This window comes from Rhodamnia argentea, chromosome 5 (assembly GCF_020921035.1).
Source record: "Rhodamnia argentea isolate NSW1041297 chromosome 5, ASM2092103v1, whole genome shotgun sequence".
Taxonomy (NCBI): Eukaryota; Viridiplantae; Streptophyta; class Magnoliopsida; order Myrtales; family Myrtaceae; genus Rhodamnia; species Rhodamnia argentea.
This window is the reverse complement of record NC_063154.1, coordinates 19,473,957-19,496,855: the sequence shown is the minus strand read 5'-3', so window position 1 is coordinate 19,496,855 and position 22,899 is coordinate 19,473,957. Positions and strand designations below refer to the sequence as shown.

General features: G+C 40.6%; 3 protein-coding genes across 3 annotated transcripts; 2 read left to right on the top strand and 1 right to left on the bottom strand.

Moving 5' to 3' along the window:
* The first annotated feature begins 3,639 nt into the window (after positions 1-3,639).
* Positions 3,640-8,875, top strand: LOC115737152 (ABSCISIC ACID-INSENSITIVE 5-like protein 7). The gene is made up of 5 exons (XM_030669145.2): positions 3,640-3,858; positions 5,836-6,991; positions 7,585-7,656; positions 7,762-7,791; positions 8,444-8,875. Exons 2-5 carry the CDS (start codon positions 5,906-5,908, stop codon positions 8,516-8,518), a joined length of 1,263 nt encoding a protein of 420 aa, XP_030525005.1. The 5' UTR covers positions 3,640-3,858; positions 5,836-5,905; the 3' UTR covers positions 8,519-8,875.
* A 517-nt stretch (positions 8,876-9,392) lies between these two features.
* LOC115737151 (protein DJ-1 homolog C) lies at positions 9,393-15,037 on the bottom strand. The gene is made up of 9 exons (XM_030669144.2): positions 14,680-15,037; positions 13,994-14,194; positions 13,599-13,748; positions 13,343-13,522; positions 13,141-13,218; positions 10,719-10,919; positions 10,090-10,227; positions 9,583-10,012; positions 9,393-9,477 (listed from the first exon to the last, which is right to left on the bottom strand). The coding sequence occupies exons 1-8, from the start codon at positions 14,941-14,943 to the stop codon at positions 9,800-9,802; spliced, it is 1,425 nt and encodes a 474-aa protein (XP_030525004.1). The 5' UTR covers positions 14,944-15,037; the 3' UTR covers positions 9,393-9,477; positions 9,583-9,799.
* A 1,627-nt stretch (positions 15,038-16,664) lies between these two features.
* Positions 16,665-21,656, top strand: LOC115737150 (methylcrotonoyl-CoA carboxylase beta chain, mitochondrial). Its single transcript, XM_030669143.2, has 10 exons — positions 16,665-16,992; positions 17,118-17,237; positions 17,701-18,135; positions 18,330-18,420; positions 18,782-19,023; positions 19,122-19,286; positions 19,414-19,488; positions 20,557-20,688; positions 21,163-21,219; positions 21,311-21,656. The coding sequence occupies exons 1-10, from the start codon at positions 16,804-16,806 to the stop codon at positions 21,512-21,514; spliced, it is 1,710 nt and encodes a 569-aa protein (XP_030525003.1). The 5' UTR covers positions 16,665-16,803; the 3' UTR covers positions 21,515-21,656.
* The last annotated feature ends 1,243 nt before the right edge of the window (positions 21,657-22,899 follow it).

Sequence of the window (22,899 nt, the reverse complement as noted above, 5' to 3'; positions counted from 1 at the left end):
CCTCTCACATGGAAATCCTTAGGGAGTAAACAGAATTTAGAACGAATCTAGCATTGTTAGTGGGTAAGGGCTTGGGAGAGCCCACGTCTAATTGAGGACTGTCGGCCAGTCTTTAGACATTACCTCCAAACATATCCCTTTTCCCCTGACATGGGGAAAAAATAGGTCGCGATAGGGGACGCCATGATGACAAATCTTATGATGATAGTTGATAGATGATTCAGTCACTTTATAGAATTTATTCCTTAATCTTGCTAATTGACCTAACTAGTCAAAATTCAGACTTGATTGCATACCTACATTAAATGAGAGTTGTTTTGGTCATTTTATAAAATCTCAGGCGTGATTTTAGTGGAGTTAAATATCCATATGGATTGGATAGCCAATAAATTGCCCTAGCTAATTAATTTGATTAGTATAGCTACATTACGAAAAAATTGGTAACTTTGAGGGGCTGCTGTTTACCACTAGAATATAAAATTATCGATCGATAGTTGTAATTTTTATGATTAAGATCAAATTAGGCATGGTGTGGTCTTGGTAATGATATCATAAGAGTTAGCTAAAATAATTCCTTATATTAACATAATAAAGAAGTAGCCATTAAATTTGAAATAGAAACTAAGTGACGCGATATATAATGTATTCTTATAATGTATCCGCTAGAAATAAAACTCCCAATAAGGAGAGAGCGAATAAAAGAAAACGAGAGTACGATAACCATCATCAAGCAGTTATTCGCTGGAGCATTAATCCTTACTAATACGGAGGATACTTTGTGGATGGATAGAGGCATGATTGGATGAGTTTATTATTCCATCCTCCATGAGTTAGTGCTGGCGATGCCCCGACAGTCGATACGAGTCTTGAGTAGAGACGAGTACCGATAGATACCCACGTGTATGCATCGACGAAATAAAACGTCACATGCTTGCATTTGAATCGATAATTTTACGACACATTGACAAGTTAAATTTCATTCGCGTATCGTGAGAACTTAATGCAATCTATTCATGTCACAGAGTATGCAAATATTTTGTAATCGTCTCGTGCTCATTATGTTATGTTTTGATACTGCGTCTAGTGGTAGAATGATCTTCCACCCTAACGATGTTCGCTGAATCGACAAGAGGAGATCACAATAGTCCCGAACACATGACTCGATTGCGCAAAGGAAATCTTACAAAATCCAATCAAGAATGTACAATGCATCTGTCTCCCACGCTCATATACTCTTTGATGGCTCCAAAGCCTCTCGAGTCAAAAGTTAGAGAATGACTTTTCTAGCGTTGGTGGGACGCCCCTCTTCAAGCTGCCGCAGGTCAGAGTCCGACTATCTTTGGTCCGACGTTCGGCCTCTCCAATTCGAGGGTCCGGATCAAAACTTCGGACCTCCTCCGATTTTCAAGAATCCACACTTCCAAATAGGAGGGAAAGGTATCAAAAAAGTCATAAACCTAATACATTGATTTCAATTCGGTCTTAAAATTTTCAATTGAACCAATTTAGTCATAAATTCTTTTACATTTGTACCAATTCAAGACATCTAGCCAATTTTAACTGAAAATCGCCGACATGGAAACTAATAATGTCACGTAAGACGGCCGGAGTTAACATGGACTCTTTAGTATTATTTTTAAAAAATATATTTTTTAATTATTTTTTTCCTTTTTTATGAAATTTTCCTTTGGGTGGTGAGGGTGGCCGGCTCTCGGGCGAGGGTCGACCCGACCCTTAGCGACGGTCGGCCAGCTCCCCGTCTGGCCGCTGGCTCGGCTAGGTCGACCCTCGGGCAAGGGTCGGCCACCCTCGTTGGCCCGAGGCAAATTTCAAAAAAAAAAAAGTTATTTTAAAAAAAAAATAATGGTAAAAAATATTCATGTCAGTGCCGGTTGTCCCGCATGACAATGCAAGCGTCCAAGTCGTTGTTTTCCGGCCAAAATTAATTTGATTGACTGAATTGGAATCCAATACAAAAGGGTTTAGGACAAATTAGTTTAATTGAAAGGTTTATAATTGAATTGGTACAAATGTAATAGATTTTGGGACCTTTTTTTTTTTTCCTTGTTCCCCAAATGGGACATTTGACTCACGTCCCTATGGACTCCAAATCATTTGCTTGCTCGAGACATTCTCGGACTTCAATCTCAAATCAATTCCAATTCAAACCGAGCCTATATCGCGAGCCGAATTCTACATATAAAAATTGTAATCTTAAAATTTTTTTTGTTAGACTAATCTTTAAATGTGGGAGGGGAAAATTCTAAATAAGGGCCTGAAGTGCTTTTATTTTTTCAAATAAGGGCTTGAAGTGCCCTCTTTGTTTCAAAAGAAAGGCCTGACCGAAGGGCATTTTCTTCTCTTATTTTTTAAATATTTTTTTCCTCTTTTCTTTTTTGTTTTCATTTTCCTTTTCTCTCTCCTCCCTCAACCGTCGTTCCTCTCTTGATTTGCATCTTTCTGGTTCCCTTTTAACTGGATTTGTGAAGTTGGGTTGATCATTGAATTGGTTTTGTTCCGATGCAAATCCATCGAATGTGTATGGCTGATTTGGTTTTTGCAATGTTCATAAAAGAGGACCTCAAGATCACAAGAACGCAAGTTGAGATCTTTGTGGGCTCTCTCAACGTGGTTCGCTGTTCGGGTCTCTGGTCTCAAACCGGACCTCTGATTGGATCGGCCACCGGTGGACCACTGTACTCGTTCTTCATCCGTGTGATCCCTCACCTTGTCGTTGTTGTTGCTCAAAGCTAGGAGGGTAGTCGCCGGGGTTGGCGTTTGGTTCTCCCTCATGATCACGCCGTTCTACGTGGCTGAGCTCTCGCTCGCGATGACCCGAGGCTTCCTGTCTTCGATCCCTAAGGTCTTCATTAAAATGGGCATCCTCCTCGATTACATATCCAACTACGCCTTGTCCCATAAGGGAGGCTGGAAGTGGCAAGGCAAAGTCCTGGTCGGGACATTAGAGACCGAGGAAGAGGTAGAATTGAGACTCAATAAGATGGTCATTGCCACCTTCGGGTGTTTGGAGATAATATTCAATTCAAACTCTTATTTGAGACAATGTCCACTTCAAATCCCTATTTGAAAAAATGAAAGTATTTTGGGTCATTATTTGAAATTTTCTCATGTGGGAGGCAAAAAATGTCAAAAAGTTGCAAAAAAGATGAAAATAAATAAAAATAAAAGTAAAAGATCGAGTGAGTTGTACGTAATTTCCTTTTTAAAAAAAACTACTAAGGTGGAAACTCTTTTCCAAAAAAAAAAACAAGTAAATGGAAGAAGAAGGAGAAGAAGAATAATAATAATAATTAGGGGGCCAGTGGTCTAATCTCGTGTCATGCGTGCGCGCACTCGTCGAAGGGCACCCGCAACCCGACAAAAAAACCCCCGTACCATCCCGCGACAAGCCCACCCATCACCGTCCAATCATTCGTCGGAAAGAGATATCCGACGGCTCTCGTCCTCCCACATTGCGCGCCCCCATTGGCCAGCGGCGCGTCGGCTCGAACCTCGTCTCCCATTGGTCCACGTTGCGCCATCTCCGTGGTGCAATCCCCCAAGATGAATAAAATAGCAATATCATGTCAACGACCAAACCAGGCACAGGGTAAAAAAAAAAAAAAGCAAAAAGGAAAGGAGGAACAAGATGCGACCAAATTCGTGGCCAAAGCTCCTTAAATGGCGATTCGTGTCTCGGAGCAGACACTTGTCGAAACCACCGCACTGCGGCTGTTCTTGCGGCTCTCTCTCTCTCTCTCTCTCTCTCTCCCGCCTCGGTGTCGCCACGACGACTCCGCCCCCGCCCTGCTTCGTCTCTTTGCGCCGTATATATTGCTCGTCCCCAGTGGAAAAAAGGTATCTTTGTTGTCATTTCTCGCACTTATTGGCACTTTCAGTTCACTTGCGTTCGTATTTTCGTGCTTTGATTTGTGGGTTATACGTATTTTCTTGGGCTTTTTATCTATATTTTTCTTTTTCTTGTCGTCCCTTTTGGGATTTACAGTCCTGACTGGTTGCTTTCTGCTTCGTGTGTTTTTTCTTTTTTGTTCTCATTTGGGTTCTCGGCGGTTGAGAGGCTGACTGTTGTGTTCGTCTTTTCGAGTTGTTGGGTTGTTGTTCCTTTTGGATTTGATCTCGATGCGACCCGAAATTTGGAGGGAAGAGCTCGATGGGGACTTTCGGCAGTCGTCTGGCCATCTTTGCTTTCTGGGTTCGCGGTCGTGTTGCAGTTTAGCTGTGAAGTTGGGAGTTTGGGATGATGCTCTGGATTCAGAGAGAGAGAGAGGAGTGCGTCGTTTCTGCACGCTTTGCGAGGTCGTTTTGGGCTTTTCTTGGGGTTGCGAATCGTGATGTTGGTCGGTTTTGAGATTGAGATGTTGTTGTCAGTTCAATTCAGTGGGGGCATTCCTCAACTTGTGCGAAAAGTTGCTATACTTTCCTTGTGATCTGAGATAAAAGTTGTTATTCTCTTCTGATCTGCATCTTCTGGATGCTTTTGTTCGGATGTCATGTCGTGCCGATTCTTCAGAGATTGATTGTCCTTTTGTCTATTTTCAATCGGGAAACTTCTTATGAATTCATATGTTCTTATTCGTCAATTTTTTTTTTTTATACGAGATTAAGATTAGTGGGTCTCAGCTCAGGAACTTGAAAATGACAGTTTTGGTCAGATAAGTTTCTGCAGATCCAGTACACTGCCTAGATCCATGAATATGCAGGCATGTTACTGCAAAACCTAAACCCACGAGAGTTCCATGTCCTTTGTATGAAACTTAGTCTGTGTCATGACACAAAGCTAGTGGAGCCCATGCCCCAAGAAGGAATATATAGTGGATGTTTGATTAGCAAAACATCTTTGTTATCTACGAAAATCAAGTTATGAGGGATCAATTTTCTTCTCATCTTACTGTAGATTCTTTTAGTTCATTACAAATTGGTATGAGAGCGGTCGAACCTGTAAATCATGAGAGCCGACAAAACACAGACTAGGGATATGGAAGATCGGGTTAACATCATTTTGGCAAGAACTTAGATTAGTTAATATGTCAGAAACACTTGCACCTCGCTAATAGGATGCCCGACTGTCAGTACGCTTCAACACTGTAAATTCCTCCTTGGGATTGGGCTGTAATGGCTGGGGGCTCATGATAGTCTGGAAACCAATCAGACTGAACATCCTGCACCAATCTGGTTGTCGGTCATTATGTCTCCCATTGTATGCAATGATGACCTTCCCTGGGATTCTCTATATGACTCAAAATGATGCTTTTCATCAATTAGTTGATTTTGGTGAAAGATTGTCCTGAGTAACTAAACTAGGCTATGGCTGTAATTAATTTCTTTTACTTCTATTGTAAGGTTAAACCGAGTGGGAAATATTGTTCTGCTAGCATTATTTTTGTAACACACATCTATTCAAATGCCAATTGAAGGGATACATTGCTGGCGTTATGTGATGAGTTTGAAAAAACCTTCTATGCTTGTAGATGCCTCAAAAAGGAATTTATAGTAACTTAAGCTTGTGTATTTTGGAAGTTGCTTTTTACTCGAGAAAGAAATGTACAAAGCTTTGCTTCGCAAACAGCTGGACATGCATTAGTTTCAACTGTGAGACACTTCAAGTTTACCATTATTCAGAGTACTAACTGTTTCCATAAAGGGGTTCCCTCCAGTGCAGATATACATGCATAATTTCTATTGTTTTAAATTTAGTCAGGGGTTCTTGGGGATGTGAGTTATTTGTTCTTCATACAGTTGAACTATAGTTTTGTCTTCTATATTCTTCCATACTCGTAATCATTTACACTTGATTTGATGGACATTCAACTCTAGAAATCTGAAGACGGGACTAAAATTAGGGTGTTGAGAAGGATACCTTTTGTGACCAATCTTTTGGAGAAAGATGGCTTCTCAATTTAATTTCAAAGGCATAGCTGATGCATCGCCTGCTGAAGGAGTAGCTGGGAAACCACCGGGAAATCACCCTTTAACTCGGCAGCCATCAATATACAATTTGACTTTTGATGAGTTCCAAAACACATGGGGTGGGCTTGGAAAGGATTTTGGGTCGATGAACATGGATGAACTTCTGAAAAACATTTGGACGGCTGAAGAGACTCAGGCAACGACGTCTTCCATGGGTACAGGGGATGGAAGCCTTCCAGGGGGTGATATACAGAGACAAGGGTCCTTGACGCTGCCACGGACCCTTAGTCAAAAAACTGTTGATGAAGTTTGGAAAGACCTGCTCAAAGAGAGTACTGTTGCTAAGGATGGGAACAAAGGTGGAGGATATAATATACCGCAGAAGCAACCTACTCTCGGAGAGATGACCTTGGAGGAGTTCTTACTCAGAGCAGGAGTTGTAAGAGAAGATGCTCAACAAGTTGGAAGACCCAACAATAGTGGGTTTGTTGGTGATTTTCCACTGCTTAGTGATAGTACTGGTTTGGGTCTAAACTTTCAACAGCCGAGCCGAAACAATGGATTCGTTGTGAATCATATTCCCGAGAACAGTAAGTCGATACCTGGTCAGCCTCCTAATTTAGCATTCAATGTTGGCAGTATGAGATCCAACCAACAGCACGATCTGCCCCTCCTCCCCAAGCCAGCGACGATGCCTTTTGCCTCATCCATAAATATAGCAAATAATTCCCAGTTGCCTGGTTTAGGGTCAAGAGGGGCAATCGAGATGACAGATGCATCCATCAAAAGTTCCTTAGTTCAGGGTGCCAAGCTGCAGACCGGAGTTGGGATGACCGGTTTAGAGACTAGGGGAGTTGCTCTTCAGACATTATCTCCTGCGAACCATATATCTCCGGATGTAATTTCGAAGAACACAGTGGATTCGTCTTCACTCTCACCAGTTCCTTATCCGTTCAGCCGGGGAAGAAAATGCAGCGGTGCTCTGGAGAAAGTCGTCGAGAGAAGGCAGAGGAGAATGATAAAGAATAGAGAGTCAGCTGCTCGGTCTCGAGCTCGAAAGCAGGTCATTACACTGCCCTGAAAACTCTTTTTCTGCTGCCATTGCTACTACTTTTTCTTGTTCTTGTTGTTAATATATTGTTTTCTGATGGTACCTGAAACTAAACTAGGGGAATTTTCTTTGATATGCAGTTTTCTTTTATACCAAGTTGGCTCTTATGAAAAATGGTAGAATAAGTTTGATTTCTGAATAAACTGAAAGCAACTCTTGAAGAACTCTCGTTACATCCTCATGTGCTCTGAATTTTCTTTCCAATCGATGTGTTTGTTTGTGTTATGGTCACTGAAATATTGTAACACTGAGTTTCCCCTTGTAAGCTTATGTTATTCTGGATGTCACTAGTTAGCTACATAACGATAATAAATAAGGCATTCAACCTGATAGAGTCAAGGCTATATAATGTCAACAGCCAATTGTGCATCTGCTAAAGCAGTGTTGCGGCAGATGACACACTTGAGAACATAGAGGCTTGAATTGAACACTGTTTCCGGATAGGGTCGAGCAATCGATGCCTGGCAGTGGCAGTTCAAAAATTTAGACAGTTTTTACTTGGAAAAATTGGATACATCATCTTACTGGGTATGAAATACTTGCAGGCATATACTATGGAACTTGAAGCTGAAGTTGAAAAACTTAAAGAACTTAATCAGGAATTACAGAGGAAACAGGTACCGGATCAAGATACTAATGTTGCTGCCATAGTGAGAAGTCTTATAATTTTCAATATGTCCTAATTCGTTCGTACTTTGTTCTCATTTGGTATACCGATGCAGGAGGAGTTGGTGGAAATGCAAAAGAGTCAGGTGCGTTCAATCTCTATAGTTAACTTGAGCTCCCCAGTTTCATGACTAATTCAGTATATAAACGGAGAAATGACATGACGTAAAGGGATTAGGCTTTTTGGTGCAAATTCTGTTCGGTATAAACGGAGAAATGACATGATAATTTAACGGCAACTACAAGTGGTCTCCACAACATGCCTTTCCCTGCATGTGCTCCTTAGAGCCGCTACATGGTACATTGCTATCATGTCGTCCTTCAAAGATTCCAAATCAAGATTCCTTCCAGTATTTAAAACATTCTTTGGTGGATCTGTCCTGCTTGCTTTATCATTAGCCCTTCTCTGTTGGTGAAAACAATCTATGCCCGCATGAGAATCTTCTAGAGTAGAGTGGTTTGGAAGTGAGTACTAATTGAAAGCTACTACTGAGGAGTTGGAACTTTATATAATCTCTATAAAGCAATGATAGACCTCTCTCCCTCTCTCTCTCCCTTCTAGAAATGAAAAACATCCAATTTGTTAAGTGGGTTCCAAGAAATTGTCCGGATGTACAAATTTACTAATTTAAATAGAAAGAACGTCATGCGAGTATGCTACATATCTTACATAACTATCTCTATTTGAAAGTGCCAGATCCTAATTGGTTCCTCTTTGTGTTTCGGCAACTTGTGCAGATCTTAGAGAAAGTGAACTGGCAATGGGGAGGTAAACGAATCTGCTTGAGGAGGACACTGACAGGCCCATGGTAGACCGCCGTGAGATTGAACTTAGATGTTTGAATGCAGAGCCTTGTATATGTGGGGCAACTCCAGTGTCGGGATGGGATGTACATCTTATCATCTGATCGTGCTCTTTTAAAGTAGATCATGCAGAGAGTAGGTAGGTGTATCTATAGATCGGCAAGGAGTGATGACCAGCTGTAAATAAGTCGTGAACCATACTTAGTTCGATGTCCACGTTGAGGCGGAACTCTTTTGGATTCGTGTGCTATATATGTGGCGTGAATAGCACCAACCAGTAGTGTTTTGGCCACGAGAGTTCTCAGGAGGTCGATGCATCTTCTGTATAATACGTTTAATGTTCTTACATGCCTCTTTGGTTTTTCTCAGGTTTGCATTTGAACCATACATAACGATCATAGGCCACGAATCCACAAATAATGATGTTGACAAACATTTCAGAAGTGTTTGTGGAACTTGGCTGATTAAGCAAATCAGTCTAACATCCTGTGCTCATTTAGCCACCAAAAGGAAAAGCACAGAAAGATCACCCTATGCTTGAACAAACTGAATTTATTTGCCATTACTCTATTGTGGATAATTCATATAAAGAGGAGACAATGTGAACATTCATGTGTGAGTCTATGAACCGTACTCTTAACGAATTCTACAGAAATGAGGGTTTTAATGTACAAGAAGCCCTCATCAGAGACTCTGGATCATCAGATTGCTGTCTAAAACAGGAAAAAAAGAAACATTTGCAGAAAGAAACGAGAAAAGAGACATCCGCAGCTTCGATGTCCCATTAGATGCGCAGCCTTTGCCGCTGAAAATAGGATAGCCAAGTAAAGGCAGCTCTGCAGATATACACAGCTTGCTGTGACATCTCCCCACTTTCTTTTTCGTCCTCATCGGTCCATCTTGAAAATGTGATTGGATCAGGAGCAAATGAATCATCCACAGCCCATCTGCATTAGCCACGGCAGGATCTGTAAACCAAAGAAGTCACCTCAGCCTTACAGTGGTTGAATACAAAGATTACCAATGTGAGCTATGATCAAAATGAGCATAGACAGCACAAGTAGATATCTCACCTGCTGATCAGCACCCGCACAAAGTGCATAGAATTTTCTCGAATGAGCAGCTTTCACATAATTCTGCAATAAAAGGAGGAACAAAATTTCTCTCCATCCAGCTGAAGAACCCCAAAATGGCCCATTAAAGCATTGTCCATGCAAAAACATGGCTCTCTAAGTACTGGGATAATGAGCCGGAAATTGTGACTTTTGTGGACTAAGCCCATGAACCTCCCTAACTTCTGGGGTACTCAAAAACGAGGCCTTCTGCAACACTCCTTGCCCTTCCATGGCCAAAAAGTTTGCTAATGATAGCCAATGCAAAATCTGTGACAGATGCGAGTCCCCTGGTCGTGATCACCTTCCCATCAATGACCACCTTAGCACCATCCACTCCGTCACAGGCGAGGTTGTTTGCAACAGATGGATGTGCAGTGAATTTCTTATCCTACACATTGAAGAAATTACACGCGATTCGATACAGGAGATAAGGGAGAAAAGGATACTAAGTAGGATTTTAAGTACCTTCAGTAAACCCTGTCTGTGTAAGATTGTTGGCGAAGAGCAGATCGCTCCATATACTCTTCCAGCCAAATTTTGCTCCTTTAGCAGCTTTTTCAAAATTCTGGACTTATGTAAACGGTCAGCACAAGCGGTTCCTCCCTGTAAGTCCATATTGAATGATCCTTTAATTAAAGGCATGCACATGTGCAAGCACAATACTCAATTTTGATAAGTTGAATCGCAGAATAAGCATGCAAATAACAAGCTCAAAAGACAGGCCAATTGAGAACTCTGTCACATGGTCTCTTTTTACTTATTTATATTTCTAGAAACATGATGAGAAGAATCATTAAAGTAAATAATCTAACAACAGCAGAAAATCTATCTTCCCAGCAAAATGGTTGGAGCAAGGCTGTGATGTGCGTAAAGCTCTTGCTCAATAGAGGCAACCTCTCCACAAACTTCCTCCACCTCAAGTAACCAAAATTTTCTATCGGGGCTTTTGCTTGGTTAACGCTCATAAAGCAACAAAAGTATGTAGACTTGATTTACTCTCGAGGTTATTAGTCCTAGTTCTCTTGTAAGAGTAACTCTTAGACAACTGCAAAACTTGGTATTTCCAAGAGAAAAACACCAAAAGAAAATCTCACTGGAAGAATGATCAAGTCATAGCTTGTTTCTGCAGCATCGCCAATTAACTCGTCAGCAACAATTTTTGTGCCTTGCGATGCCAAAATCTGCAAATGTCTTTCAACTGAAGCAACCACCACATCTACTTTGGCTCGTCGTAGAATGTCCACTATAGTTACCACTTCAATGTCCTCACAACCATTTGCAATTGGAATTAGGACCTGTTTGAAGTTTGAATTGCAGAGTGAATAAGGGTTAGTATATCATAAACAATACTTAAATAGAAACAAAAGATTATGAAACAAAAAAGGAAAAAAGGGAAACAAAAGAAAACTGGTGCATGATGGAAATAAAGATTTTTTTTTTTTTGGTAAGGTGATGGAAATAAAGATTTTCTTCCAAGAAAGTGACTTTTGCCAAAATAAGTTCCAAAAAACTCATAAAATCGGACTGCACAACAGGAAGCTTTTCTTTCCACTGGAGAAAGCATAGATAGAGAGTCTCTGATAGAACAAGCTATCCAAAGTGAAGGGTCTATTAAGACATGCAAGTGTGACAGACTTTTCACAAAATTACAGAAAATAATACAATCAATTTCACGCACATGATAGATGTAACATGGCTTGATCAATCAATTTCACACACAAATTCCACCTGATCAAGCTAGTAGAAGCAATTGAAGGGTGCTTGTGACTAATTTTATTGCTAAGTTTGTTGTGGAAGAAAAGCTTACTGCGTAAGTCTCCGGTAACATATTCAATTGGTGGAATCTAATCTCCTTAGACTTCAAAACTCATCAAAAGAGTAGACATGCAAATAAAATCACTATGTACTTTCTATAAATCGGTTTCCTCCATATGAACCTCTATTAAGTTTAGAAAGTCTTTATTCTCACAAACCCGCCCTCAACAGTAGATCCTATAGGCAGGATGGGTGAAGCTAGCTACCTCGAAAAAGAAAGGGCCTTCTTTTTTTTGGTGCTGACCAAAATCTAGCAATGATAATGCAACTTCATTTCCAACTCTTTTTCAACTAGTACAGGTGGATAAACCTTTGGCTTTGCCTAAAAGCACTCGCTTTCGATACAAAGGCTACAAAAAGTATCTATAGTAAGATAACACCCCTTAAGGGAAAACATCATCATTCTCAATTCCAGAAATGCAGATTTAATCGAATAACCCACGTTCTTGGCCACAGAGCCAGGGAGGGGAACACAGGGATTGTTGGCCATTGCAACTCTTCATCATAGGCCCAAAAGACGTTTAGGTAAGCTTCTTTGGGTCTGAGTGCTACAGTTCAACGAGTTGGTGGAGCCTGGCCTCTTGATTTCATGCCAGATGGCTATGTCATTCCTCAACAAAAACATTATTTATTGTATAAATTTTATACTTGCGGAGTGTTCTTTTCTACATGTGATGATAACAAATGTAAATTAAATCTTTAAGTTAAGTACATTGAATATTTCTTCCCCACTTCATTAGAACTTTAGCTTAATAGGCCTTTGCAACAGGGATTGTTGCCGCAGGCTTTGCAATTCATCATAATAGGCCCAAAGGTTGTTTCTGTAAGCTTCTTTGGGTCTGAGTGGTACAGTTCAAAGGGTTGGTTGAGCCCAGCCCCATGTATTCATGTGGGATGACAAACATTATTCCTCGTCTAAATTTTTTTTTACTTGCGTAGTGCTCTTTTCTACATGTGATGATATCAAATGTAAATTAAATGTTTAAGTTAATTACATTGAACATTTCTTTCTTAGCTTCGTCACTGCTCTTTCTATAGTTCAAATTACACTACATAGCCTACAACTGCAATTTAAGCCTCCATACATTCCCATTGTCCCGCTTTAGACCTGGGACAACCAATTTCTCACCCGCTATTTTGTTACTGGAAACCTTTTCTTCTATATCTAACAATATGTATTTGTCTTCCTCTTTATGATATGTCTTAGAGAGGAGGTTAATGCATAGATTGTTTGCATCATCACCTCAAAAAAGGACTCAATTCGAGTTTAACCTTACATTGATGAGATTGGTTCAATTCTATTTTTTTTTTTTTTCACCAAACTAAGAAGTAGGTGAGATGAGAAGCTACTCTACTGCCAGCTGAGGATCTATTGCAACAGTGTTATAAAGTATATGTAGTCATAAACCAGTCTGAATGTCCAAGACTTTACAATTTGAAGAAGCATAAGCAACAGATGAAACATAGATACAAGAAGTCTGCTACTTCCCCTTCTCTCTCGGGTAATTGTACTTCATTTTTCTTTGATAGTACCACTTTGGGCAACTATGACATGATATGATCGTATAGCCTTAGAAGATAAGAGGTCATAGCGGTGAATTTGGAAGACAATCATAACCGATGAGAAACAAACCTACGTATTGGTATATGGTGGAAAGGAGAGCTCAATTCTTGGAACACAAATTCAGAGATAACACTTACGCGAGGATTATGGTCCACAACCCACTCAGCTTTGTTGAACTCTTTGTTTGGAGAATTATCATCAGCATCGCGCATCAGCTAAAAATTAAATAGGGGAAACGAAAGGAAAGAGATCAAATTCAAGAACAAAGTTCTTCAAGTGGTTCATTAGTGAAGTCTTGGATGAACAGTAGAACATACGCAATATGTACAAGGCCCTTACCAAGGATTCTCCAAGTTCCACAGCGACAGACTCACCGAAGAGCTGTTCCACTAAGGACAGAGCAAAAAGGAATGAAGTTCCAGGACCACGGCTAGTTGTAAGCTCTCCTGAAACTTGAATATTGGATTTAACGGCCCAGAAAGTGGGGAGCTTGTCAAAGAATGCAGGGTGACAAGTAGTCTAGCATGAAAAACAATGTTATCACCAGTTACAGTGTGTATATTTGTCTAATTTAATGCAAGACATAGCAACCCACCTGCTTTCGTTTCAGAAGGCCCCAGGGGAGCAGTGTGACTGCAGGAGCAGCACATATAGCTCCATATAACCTCTTTCCCTCAGCCTGTTTGCTCATGATTTTTCGAAGAATTTCACAATCCCTTAGCTGTGCTGAGCCAGGCATTCCTCCCTATCAGTGCAGAAATATCACTATCCAGAAACCGCAAATTGGTTGTTTGAAAAATCCCAGCTTTTATTTTTATAGTTTTAGCTTCAGTAAATAGTGATTTTATCACCACTTTCGTTACTTTGACCATAGCATCACGGAAAAGCTAAGGGAAAATCACTTGCTTAAGAACATACGGATGCTCCATGTATTCCTTACTTGCTAAATCTTACAATTACTTTAATATACATTCATGTGGAGAAATGTACCGGCAATGCCACTAGATCATAAACTTCATCACAGCATTCTGCAATTGAGACATCAGCGACAAGTTTAACACCACCAGAAGTTTCAACCTGGAGCTGTGGCTCCACAGAAGCCACCGTCACATTTGCGCCAGCTCGGCGAAGCACATCAATTAGCACCACAGCTTCCATTTCCTCTGTGCCAAATCCGATTGGTATTAGGACCTGCAAGAAAGAAACGACAAATAAGCACTCCAAACGAAACTGAGGATACCTATGATTAAACTATCTTTTCTAACCGATGAAAACTTCCGTCTGTCTGAAAGATTTGTGTCTCAACCAATCTAACTTATGCCCACCATTTTTCACTTTTACGCTAGAAATGCGTTTGGAGAACACATGATATTTCAAATTTCCCCCATCGACCCTTCCCTCCATATTATTAGGGAATAATGGAGCATAATTGAAAACTTGTCAAAACTTCACCTTTTGTTGTTGTTATCCCGTCCCCGAGACAAACAATATGGACAGCAAAAAAGATAAGAGAATTCATCAAATGGGTTCTCCATTTTTCCCTTCAAAAGAAAATGGAGACTGTAAACCAGCAACTTTCAATGTCAAACAGCTTCTCGTTTTCTTGTGCTCTTTTTCCCCACCAATTAACACGAAAGAAAAGAGAAAAAAAGGAGGGGAAATTTCTCAAAGAGGACCTTCTTAGCCGCCACAGGAGGAGCTTCGGCGGCGTCCGTCGTTAAGATAGTTGGAGTTGGAGAAGGAGACGGCGCCGTCCTGGAGGTTCTTGAAGAGCGTTTCGTCGACGGCGCTCGCGTCGAAGCTTTTCTTCGCGGGGGCGCGGTGCACGCGAGCGTCGGGGAAGAGAGCGAAGTCGCGGACGCCAAGATTGAGGAGGGTCTGCGAGGGGGCATGAATTGGAGAGGCGGATTCGGAGAGAGGAGGGACGACAGCGACTCCATTGCTATTGAGCTCGAGCTCTGTGGAAAGGAGCTCCCGCCGGCGCTTTACAGAGGGAAGTATATCATCCAAACTGATTTTGAAGTTTTTCCGGTGGTGAGTGGCGGTGCTGGTACTGTTCAACGTGATCTTCCTAATTTTTTTTAATTTATTCATTATAAATCATAAATTTTTAACTTATATTCAATTTAATCCTTGAATTATATAAAAATATTAAATAGTTTAGAAAACGAATCAAACAAGGAACCATATTAAATAAATTAAAATTTCGTGGGCCACATAGCATATTGGACTAAAGTGCAAAGATCGTATTGAACAAATTAAAAGTTTAGAAATCGCATTAAAGGGATTGACTAAAATGACACAGAGTTTCGGAGTTTTCGAAATCAATAATTACTCTTCTTAATAGTCTTCTTCTTTCAATTACGTCTAGACACCATGCTAGTTTATTGTTAACCAATCGAAAATCAAGGGCAATGTAATTAAAGATTAAATAGAGGTGAGTGATTTTAGGGTCGGTTCAAGCTCTAATTAAAACTTGAAACATATTCGTCTGAACTGATTTTCTAATTTTTGAAATCCGAGACTTACTCCACATATCCTGAAATCTAGAATGCCATAAATTCAGGGATCCACTCGAGATCCACTTAGTGAATCATCGCGTCTAATGACCATCATTTATTGTTATAATCCACCGATAAAAAATCAAATTTAGAGGCACGAACAATATTAAACATTAATAAAGTAAAAGTCTCGATCGTGAATGTCGGCGAAAATGGAACCCGAGACTAATGGTTCCAAATTATACACTGTTGTCAAACATAATAAAATACCGTAAGATCGCGCGAAGACATAAAATAAGAAAATGCAAAAACTTGTTCCATATCTGAAATCTAAGGCCTGCCCGTGAAAATTGGTTTCTTATTTTTTGGACTTAGACCTTCCATACATATGTTGGACTTCATCGCAACCTCGGGTGTGACAGAACTGTTCCACACGAAGTATGGATCCCGACGCAATGGAACGCGTTCGACATACGGGCGAAATTAAAACGTAATAAACGAAAACATAGTGGAAACAAAATAATAAACTCGTATGCATATCCGTGGATCTCCAGAAGCGTTGTCTCGTGCGTTTCAATTGAAAATCAAATCGTACAAAAGAAGTCATAGGAATACCTCTTGAAGCATACTTGAAACTATTTGGTTCGAATTTTTTTCAAGTCCAACAAATGTTGGACCTCTAAATCGAGCACACCACCAATCGTATGATGAATAGAAAAAAAAAACCCACGGACGATTATCACCTTCGATTGTACTAGTAATCTTGTGGACACGAATCTCCGCATTCTCTATTTTTCGATCACAAGAATGAGAGTGCATAAAACAATTTTCTTTTCTCAATTCTTGACGATAAGCGCAAAAGCATGCCCTCTCCTTTTAGTTTTTGAAAACTAACATCCGAAAATTTTCTCGCTACAAATTAGGGAATTTCAGCTCACGCCAATAATTCTAAACTCGAAATCGGTCCGGTTCTTCGATTCGCGATCTGCCCCGGAACCATGTCACCCCTAGGATCAAGTGGAAGCAAAAAGTAATATACATATGGAAATATAAGTGCCAACATTAAAATTGAATTCAAATAAAAAGTAAAAAAAAAATTAATTATTTGGTGAGTCGAGTGGATGAAACTCCAACGTGGCGAGCTGATGCAGCCGAGCGGGCGGATATGAGCTCCACGCAAGCTCCGCCCACACTCATATTATCAATCCGTCGCCATTGCCGAAATCCTCGAGCGCAGCACCGTCTGCGAGGGCGAGGACGAACTTGCTCAGCTCGATCCCGAGAACGACGGCGATCGCAATGCTTAGGGCTTTCGCGCGGCGAGCGATTTCAGCTTCCTCGGGTCGCGACCCGGTTCCGTCTCCTCGAGGGCGAGGGTTCTGCTTGGGAGTCCTTCCCGACGGCGTCGATCGCAGCTCCGGCGACTACGCCCGCAACTCCGGAGCCATGGCGGATCTCGTCTCGCAGCTCCAGTCTCACATCCAGAAGGTACGAGAGGTCGAGAGTCGTGTGTGTCGGAGTGGGATTGTGTGTTGGACGTCGTGATTGCTTGTGCCTCTCGAGTGTTCTCTGGCGCTGAGGAGTTGTGGTTTTTTGGGTTTGATGGTTGGAAGGTGCTCGGCGGGGGAGGAGCGGAAGCCGTGAAGAGGAACAAGAGCAGGAATAAGCTGCTTCCTCGGGAAAGGATTGATCGTCTCATTGACCCCGGCTCCTCTTTCCTTGAGCTCTCGCAGGTTTGGAGACTCCGATGTTCTTGGTCGCGTGCAGCGTTTCGGTTATTCATATCAGGGGTGTTAGTTCAGTCTTCGAGTTAATTTATGTCATTGCGAAATGTCGATGATCTGTTGCTTATCCTTAGTCGTTGGTTTTGAATTAATATCAAGCGGGCCAAGTTTACGACAGAGTCGATACATTGTTGGTGTTCATTCTTTTAGATACTCTAATCCAAGCCACTTCTTGAACAAAATCAAACCACCGGCAATTGAAATCGACCCCAGATCGAGATTGTATCGGATGCACATTAGGCTACTGCATGATTATACACCTATGTTGTAACAGCAGTTAGCACTGTGGTTGGGAAGTTAAAATAATTCTAGGAATGAGAAGTTTCTTTTATCTTGTACTTCTCTTGAGATTCAGTTTGCACACCAATCGTTGTCTTATCTCTACTTCTTAATCTGCATCTTATGGGAAAAGCTTGCAGGCCATGAACTGTATGAAGATCCCTTGCCATCTGGTGCTATAGTTACTGGAATAGGTCCTGTTCATGGACAGCTTTGTATGTTCGTGGCTAATGATCCTACTGTTAAAGGGGGAACGTATTTTCCAATCACTGTTAAGAAGCATCTCAGGGCACAAGAGATTGCTGCCCAATGCAAACTGCCATGTGTATACCTTGTTGATAGTGGTGGCGCTTTCCTCCCAAAACAAGCTGAGGTTTTCCCTGACAAGGATAATTTTGGTAGGATATTCTACAATCAAGCTGTGATGTCTTCCAAAGGCATTCCTCAAATTGCGCTGGTATTAGGCTCTTGCACTGCAGGGGGTGCCTATATTCCTGCCATGGCTGACGAAAGTGTAATGGTCAAGGGAAATGGCACTATATTTCTTGCTGGGCCACCACTTGTCAAGGTTAGTTGTAGGTTTTACGAAGTTGGATTTTCATGTTTGTCAACATTAAGCCTTCCATTTTTATCCTTTTGATGTTATCCTTCTACCATGAGGCATGATTAGGTAAATCGTCTGGGGTATGCACTTTTTAGTGTTTTGTATTTGCGGATGCCAGTTTAAAACATGGACATATAATGAAAGAGGAGTTTCAGTAGGCTGCTACAGGAGAGGAGGTTTCTGCAGAGGATTTAGGGGGTGCAGTGGTGCATTGCAAAATGTCAGGCGTTTCAGATTATTTTGCGCAAGGTATGTAGTTTATCTTTTCTGCAAGATCTGTTTAACATGTACCTCCTGTGGTTTCTCCGATGCTTTTTGCACTATCTGCTTATATATGGAGCTCCCTGCGATTCTTGAATTCTTTTTTTTTTTGTCGGCACGATTTGTGAAATTTAAGCTTATCAAACATGGATACTTGAGTTTTCATTCTTTTGGAATTGGCTTCTGCATGAATGTAAAAGTGTATTCTGTGACAATTTTGAATTCAAATGAACTATTGAAAGAATACTCTCTCTGTCTCTGTCTGTCTGTCTCTCTCCCGCGGCGCGCATGACAGGTTAGAGTGTTTTCTTTTGCTGCCCTAAATTACATTTTCCATTTCCCTTTGTAGATGAGCTGCATGGTCTTGCTCTTGGAAGGAACATCATTAAGAATTTTCACACTGCTGGGCAACAAGAAACTTTGGCTAGATTCCAAAATGTCAGTTCTGAGATTAAAGAGCCACTATATGATGTAAAGGAGCTTCGTTCTATTGCACCAACAGACCACAAGCAGGCTTTTGATATTCGATCTGTTATTGCTCGGATTGTAGATGGCAGCGTATTTGATGAATTCAAAAAACTCTATGGCACCGTGAGGACACTTTCGTAACTGAAGCATTTTGGGGATTTCTTTTTCTTTTTCCTACTGTGTACTTCTGAGCTTACTTGACCTTGTCCCCTTCTTTTCAGACTCTCGTGACAGGACTTGCCCGGATTTTTGGACAACCTGTGGGAATTATTGGGAACAATGGGATACTTTTCAACGAGTCTGCTTTAAAGGGGGCCCATTTCATTGAACTCTGTTCTCAGCGTAACATACCTCTTGTCTTCCTTCAAAATATTACTGGGTTCATGGTACGCATTATCCGTTAATGGAAGTTTCACCCCTTGTTTGTTACAACAATTTATAATTGAAAAATACTTGAGATTGCTTTTTCCACTCAAGTTGCACAAGACTGAAAGTCGGGCCTTAATGTGCAAGGTTGGGTCCAGATCGGAAGCAAATGGGATAGCTAAATCTGGAGCAAAAATGGTGATGGCAGTCTCTTGTGCAAAGGTCAGCTACATGCACTCTGTTTATTATTCGTGCTTTCTTTCCTTTGTGGTCAGTATTTGTGAGTTCTTTTTAGGGAAATCTGAAGTTTTATATTGGAAGTTACCAATTCTTTCCATTTCTTTTTTCCCCCCTCTAAGAAAAGGACGCATTTGTCTGACTTCAGCTGATCTAGATATCTCCTGATAAAGCTACGACGAAATTTTAAGTTATTGATTATGGCAATTCCTTAAGTTGTTGTTTCGGTGTTTGTGAGAGGTATCCAATCATCAGCGTACAGTTACTGTTTGAAGGGTCAAACTTAAAACTTTTAGATTCTTATTCATATGAGTTTGCCAGTTGAGTTGGCTTTAAGACCCACTGAAAATGAACTACTCAATAAATCTTTATCGACTTGTTCTTAGTAACATATTCTTTTACTCAGGTACTTTCGTAGAAAAAATATTTATTAAAAAAACAAAGAGAGACATTCCTTGAACAAGTAATCAAAAGTTTGTTTTGTCATTATCCTGCTTTGCCATGTGATTTAGCCTTTTATAGATGCCGGAGTTCGCCTTTGTGACTTGAAAATAGTTCTTAAAATATAGATCTGTGATCATATCTAAGGCCAGCAAGAGGATTTATAGAATTTGCAGTCATCTTAAAGCATGATGGCCATGTTGTTCATTATGTCTGTGGCTAGGCATATGACACGATTCTAGTCTCGATTCTAATTTATGCATCACTTCGCACTTTGTCATTAGCAGACATGATCATCTAGCTTTCCTTTGGCTCTGCATTCTTCTTCGGCTTGCGCGATATTAAATACTAGATATGTCATCTAATGTATGTATGTAGGCTTTCAACTTTGGCTTGGATGTATAACTGCAATAAGATCTAGTTCTAGCCAAAGCATGAAAAAGAAAATCCAGCCTCTAAGCTTCACTAATTCTTCCATTTGTGTCGTGGCCCCTTTATTATTTGGTAGGTTTAAACATGTTTCCGCAAGTTATAAGACACAAAAGTTTTTTTAACAGAAAAAGGTGAAGAGCACTTGAAGAAAAAATATAAACGGTCTACTTGTATTTCCAGGTTCCCAAAGTTACAATCATTGTGGGTGGAAGCTTTGGTGCTGGAAATTATGCTATGTGTGGCCGTGCATACAGTCCTGATTTTATGTTCCTATGGCCAAATGCAAAAATTTCCGTAATGGGAGGAACTCAGGTAGGCCTGCGCCCCATATTCCTTTTTTATGACTGGTATATCTATATGATGTCACGTTTTAGCTCCGGAGTGTGCTTGCTTCCAACAGGAAAACGTGTATAGTGTCTTGCTTTACAGCATGCCTAGTGGAGTATTAACCTACCTTGTTTTCCATATTGTAGAATGTGTAAAAGTGATGGACCTATTGGACTTGTGTTAACTAGATGTAATCTAGTCCGTTAAGGATGCATCGTCTTGCATTATAACTGATACCATTGAGATTGAGTCATGAAAACAAACTAAGATTCATAAAGTAATCTCAAGAACCTTAAAAACAATTATGCTATTGACAGAGGTTTAATAATGTAGATGCTTGTGCATGGCTTCTTTAATTGCACATAACTCTGAATTTGACTTGACTGTGGGATTGTTATCCGAGAATTTAACCTCCAGTAGTAAACCTTTGTATCTATGCATTCTCTTGGCAATACGTAGGCTGCCGGTGTCCTGGCTCAAATAGAGAGGGCGAACAAGAAAAAGCAGGGAGTCCAGGTAACGTCACATGTTCATGTTAAAAGAACATCCTTTAGACCGAGCCACGAAAGTTGATCGCTTAGGCAGTTCGATCGTGCTTTTGCTGCAGTGGACGAAGGAAGAAGAGGAAAGTTTCAAGGCAAAAGTCGCGGAGGCATATGAGAGGGAAGGGAATTCTTACTACTCCACGGCGAGGCTGTGGGACGATGGGATCATCGACCCGGCGGACACCAGAAAAATCATCGGCCTCTGCATCTCCGCCTCGTCGAACCGCGCCCCAGAAGACACCAAGTTCGGGGTCTTTAGAATGTGAAACCACCAAACGATCCGGAGGAGAAGAAGGAAGTAATGGCGCTCGTCGCTTTGTGTATAGGAAAAACTCCTCGGCGGCCACATCCATCGGTCGGAATCCCAATGTAAACTCGCCGGTCAAATTGCAAAACAAACTTCGCATCTCTCTATCACACGTCGATCTCAACAACTACTAGATCATTGTGCAATTCCATAGGAATTCACATTCCGAAATGGCTGTTAAGACGGTGTATGTGTTTAGAAGGCGCCACATGCATACAGTACTAAGTTTAGCAAATTTACGAAGGACGAAGGATGTCACAAGTAGCACCTGTGGCCTAACGGATAATGCGTCTAACTTCTAATCAGACGATTGTAGGTTCGAGTCCCACCAGGGACCGCGTGCGTTTTTTGGTCGTCAACCCTCTTTTATAACATAAGGTATAACAAAATGTAAATATACCATACTGATGTCGAGACAAATTAGATTAGAAATAATTGAAAATCTCTGAGTGAAGCACCTAATATTTTTGCCAGCCTATGTCCCCAATTTGTAACGGTTCGAATTCCTAGAACCTTTCGTGTTCTAATCTGTTTTATTTTTCACAAGTAAATGCCTATTCTTTACTTATGAAATTCGATGATCAAAATTGCGTAACGATGTCAATACAAATAGAGTAGTAGAACATTGAATGGAACAATTTAAACCCAAAGTGTATGGTACCTAAATTTTGCGAGCCTAAATCCCAACCATAAGTAATTTTTGTTCTTTTCTTATGAAATACGATGCAAATCGTTACTAATGAATAAACATATCGCGCAACAAGATCAACACAAATAGAGTGCAACATTGAATAGAGCAATATTGCGAGCCTAAATCCCCAATCAGCAACAGTCCAGATTCTTACAATCTAGCTTGCTCTAATCCGAGTAGCATTTCTCCCACTTCACACCTCGAAATACACCCTTATTATAGAGAGAAATGCGCTTTCACTTCTTTTTAATTTTTCTTATATGGTCGATCGATATAAACATTATCAACTCCAAATTTCGTGTTCTATCATAATTTATGTCTAGGATTACCTAAACCTATTTTTCTTTCTTCGTTTTCCTATTGAACATATGAAAATGAACTTACATGATGTATTTTCCATCTCCATTTTTTTTTTCATTTCTTATTCCTTAGAATATTCCATCCCCTCTTCCTTAAACATAAATTTTTTCAAAGGAAGAGAAGGATTTTTCAACAAAAAAATCACTAGAGACAATTTTGGTGTTCGTCAAATTTTTCTGTCAGAATGTGTGTATTATGGTTTCTGTGGTCAGCGGACATCACTTGCACAAACAGCCAAAACAGAGAGAGAGAGAGAGAGAGAGAGAGAGAGAGAGAGGAGAACGTAACTGATG

Bases quoted from the DNA above. Each gene is read 5' to 3' on its own strand.
- LOC115737152 (XM_030669145.2), top strand. From the start codon at position 5,906: ATGGCTTCTCAATTTAATTTCAAAGGCATAGCTGATGCATCGCCTGCT. The intron at 6,992-7,584 runs GTCATTACACTG...AAATACTTGCAG, and splicing joins GGTCTCGAGCTCGAAAGCAG to GCATATACTATGGAACTTGA. The intron at 7,792-8,443 runs GTGCGTTCAATC...CAACTTGTGCAG, and splicing joins TGGAAATGCAAAAGAGTCAG to ATCTTAGAGAAAGTGAACTG.
- LOC115737151 (XM_030669144.2), bottom strand. From the start codon at position 14,943: ATGGAGTCGCTGTCGTCCCTCCTCTCTCCGAATCCGCCTCTCCAATTC. The intron at 13,749-13,993 runs GTACATTTCTCC...CTGCACTGATAG, and splicing joins ATGATCTAGTGGCATTGCCG to GGAGGAATGCCTGGCTCAGC. The intron at 13,523-13,598 runs GTGGGTTGCTAT...TTTTCATGCTAG, and splicing joins GCCTTCTGAAACGAAAGCAG to ACTACTTGTCACCCTGCATT.
- LOC115737150 (XM_030669143.2), top strand. From the start codon at position 16,804: ATGCTTAGGGCTTTCGCGCGGCGAGCGATTTCAGCTTCCTCGGGTCGC. The intron at 18,421-18,781 runs GTATGTAGTTTA...TTCCCTTTGTAG, and splicing joins TTCAGATTATTTTGCGCAAG to ATGAGCTGCATGGTCTTGCT. The intron at 19,489-20,556 runs GTCAGCTACATG...TTGTATTTCCAG, and splicing joins TGGCAGTCTCTTGTGCAAAG to GTTCCCAAAGTTACAATCAT.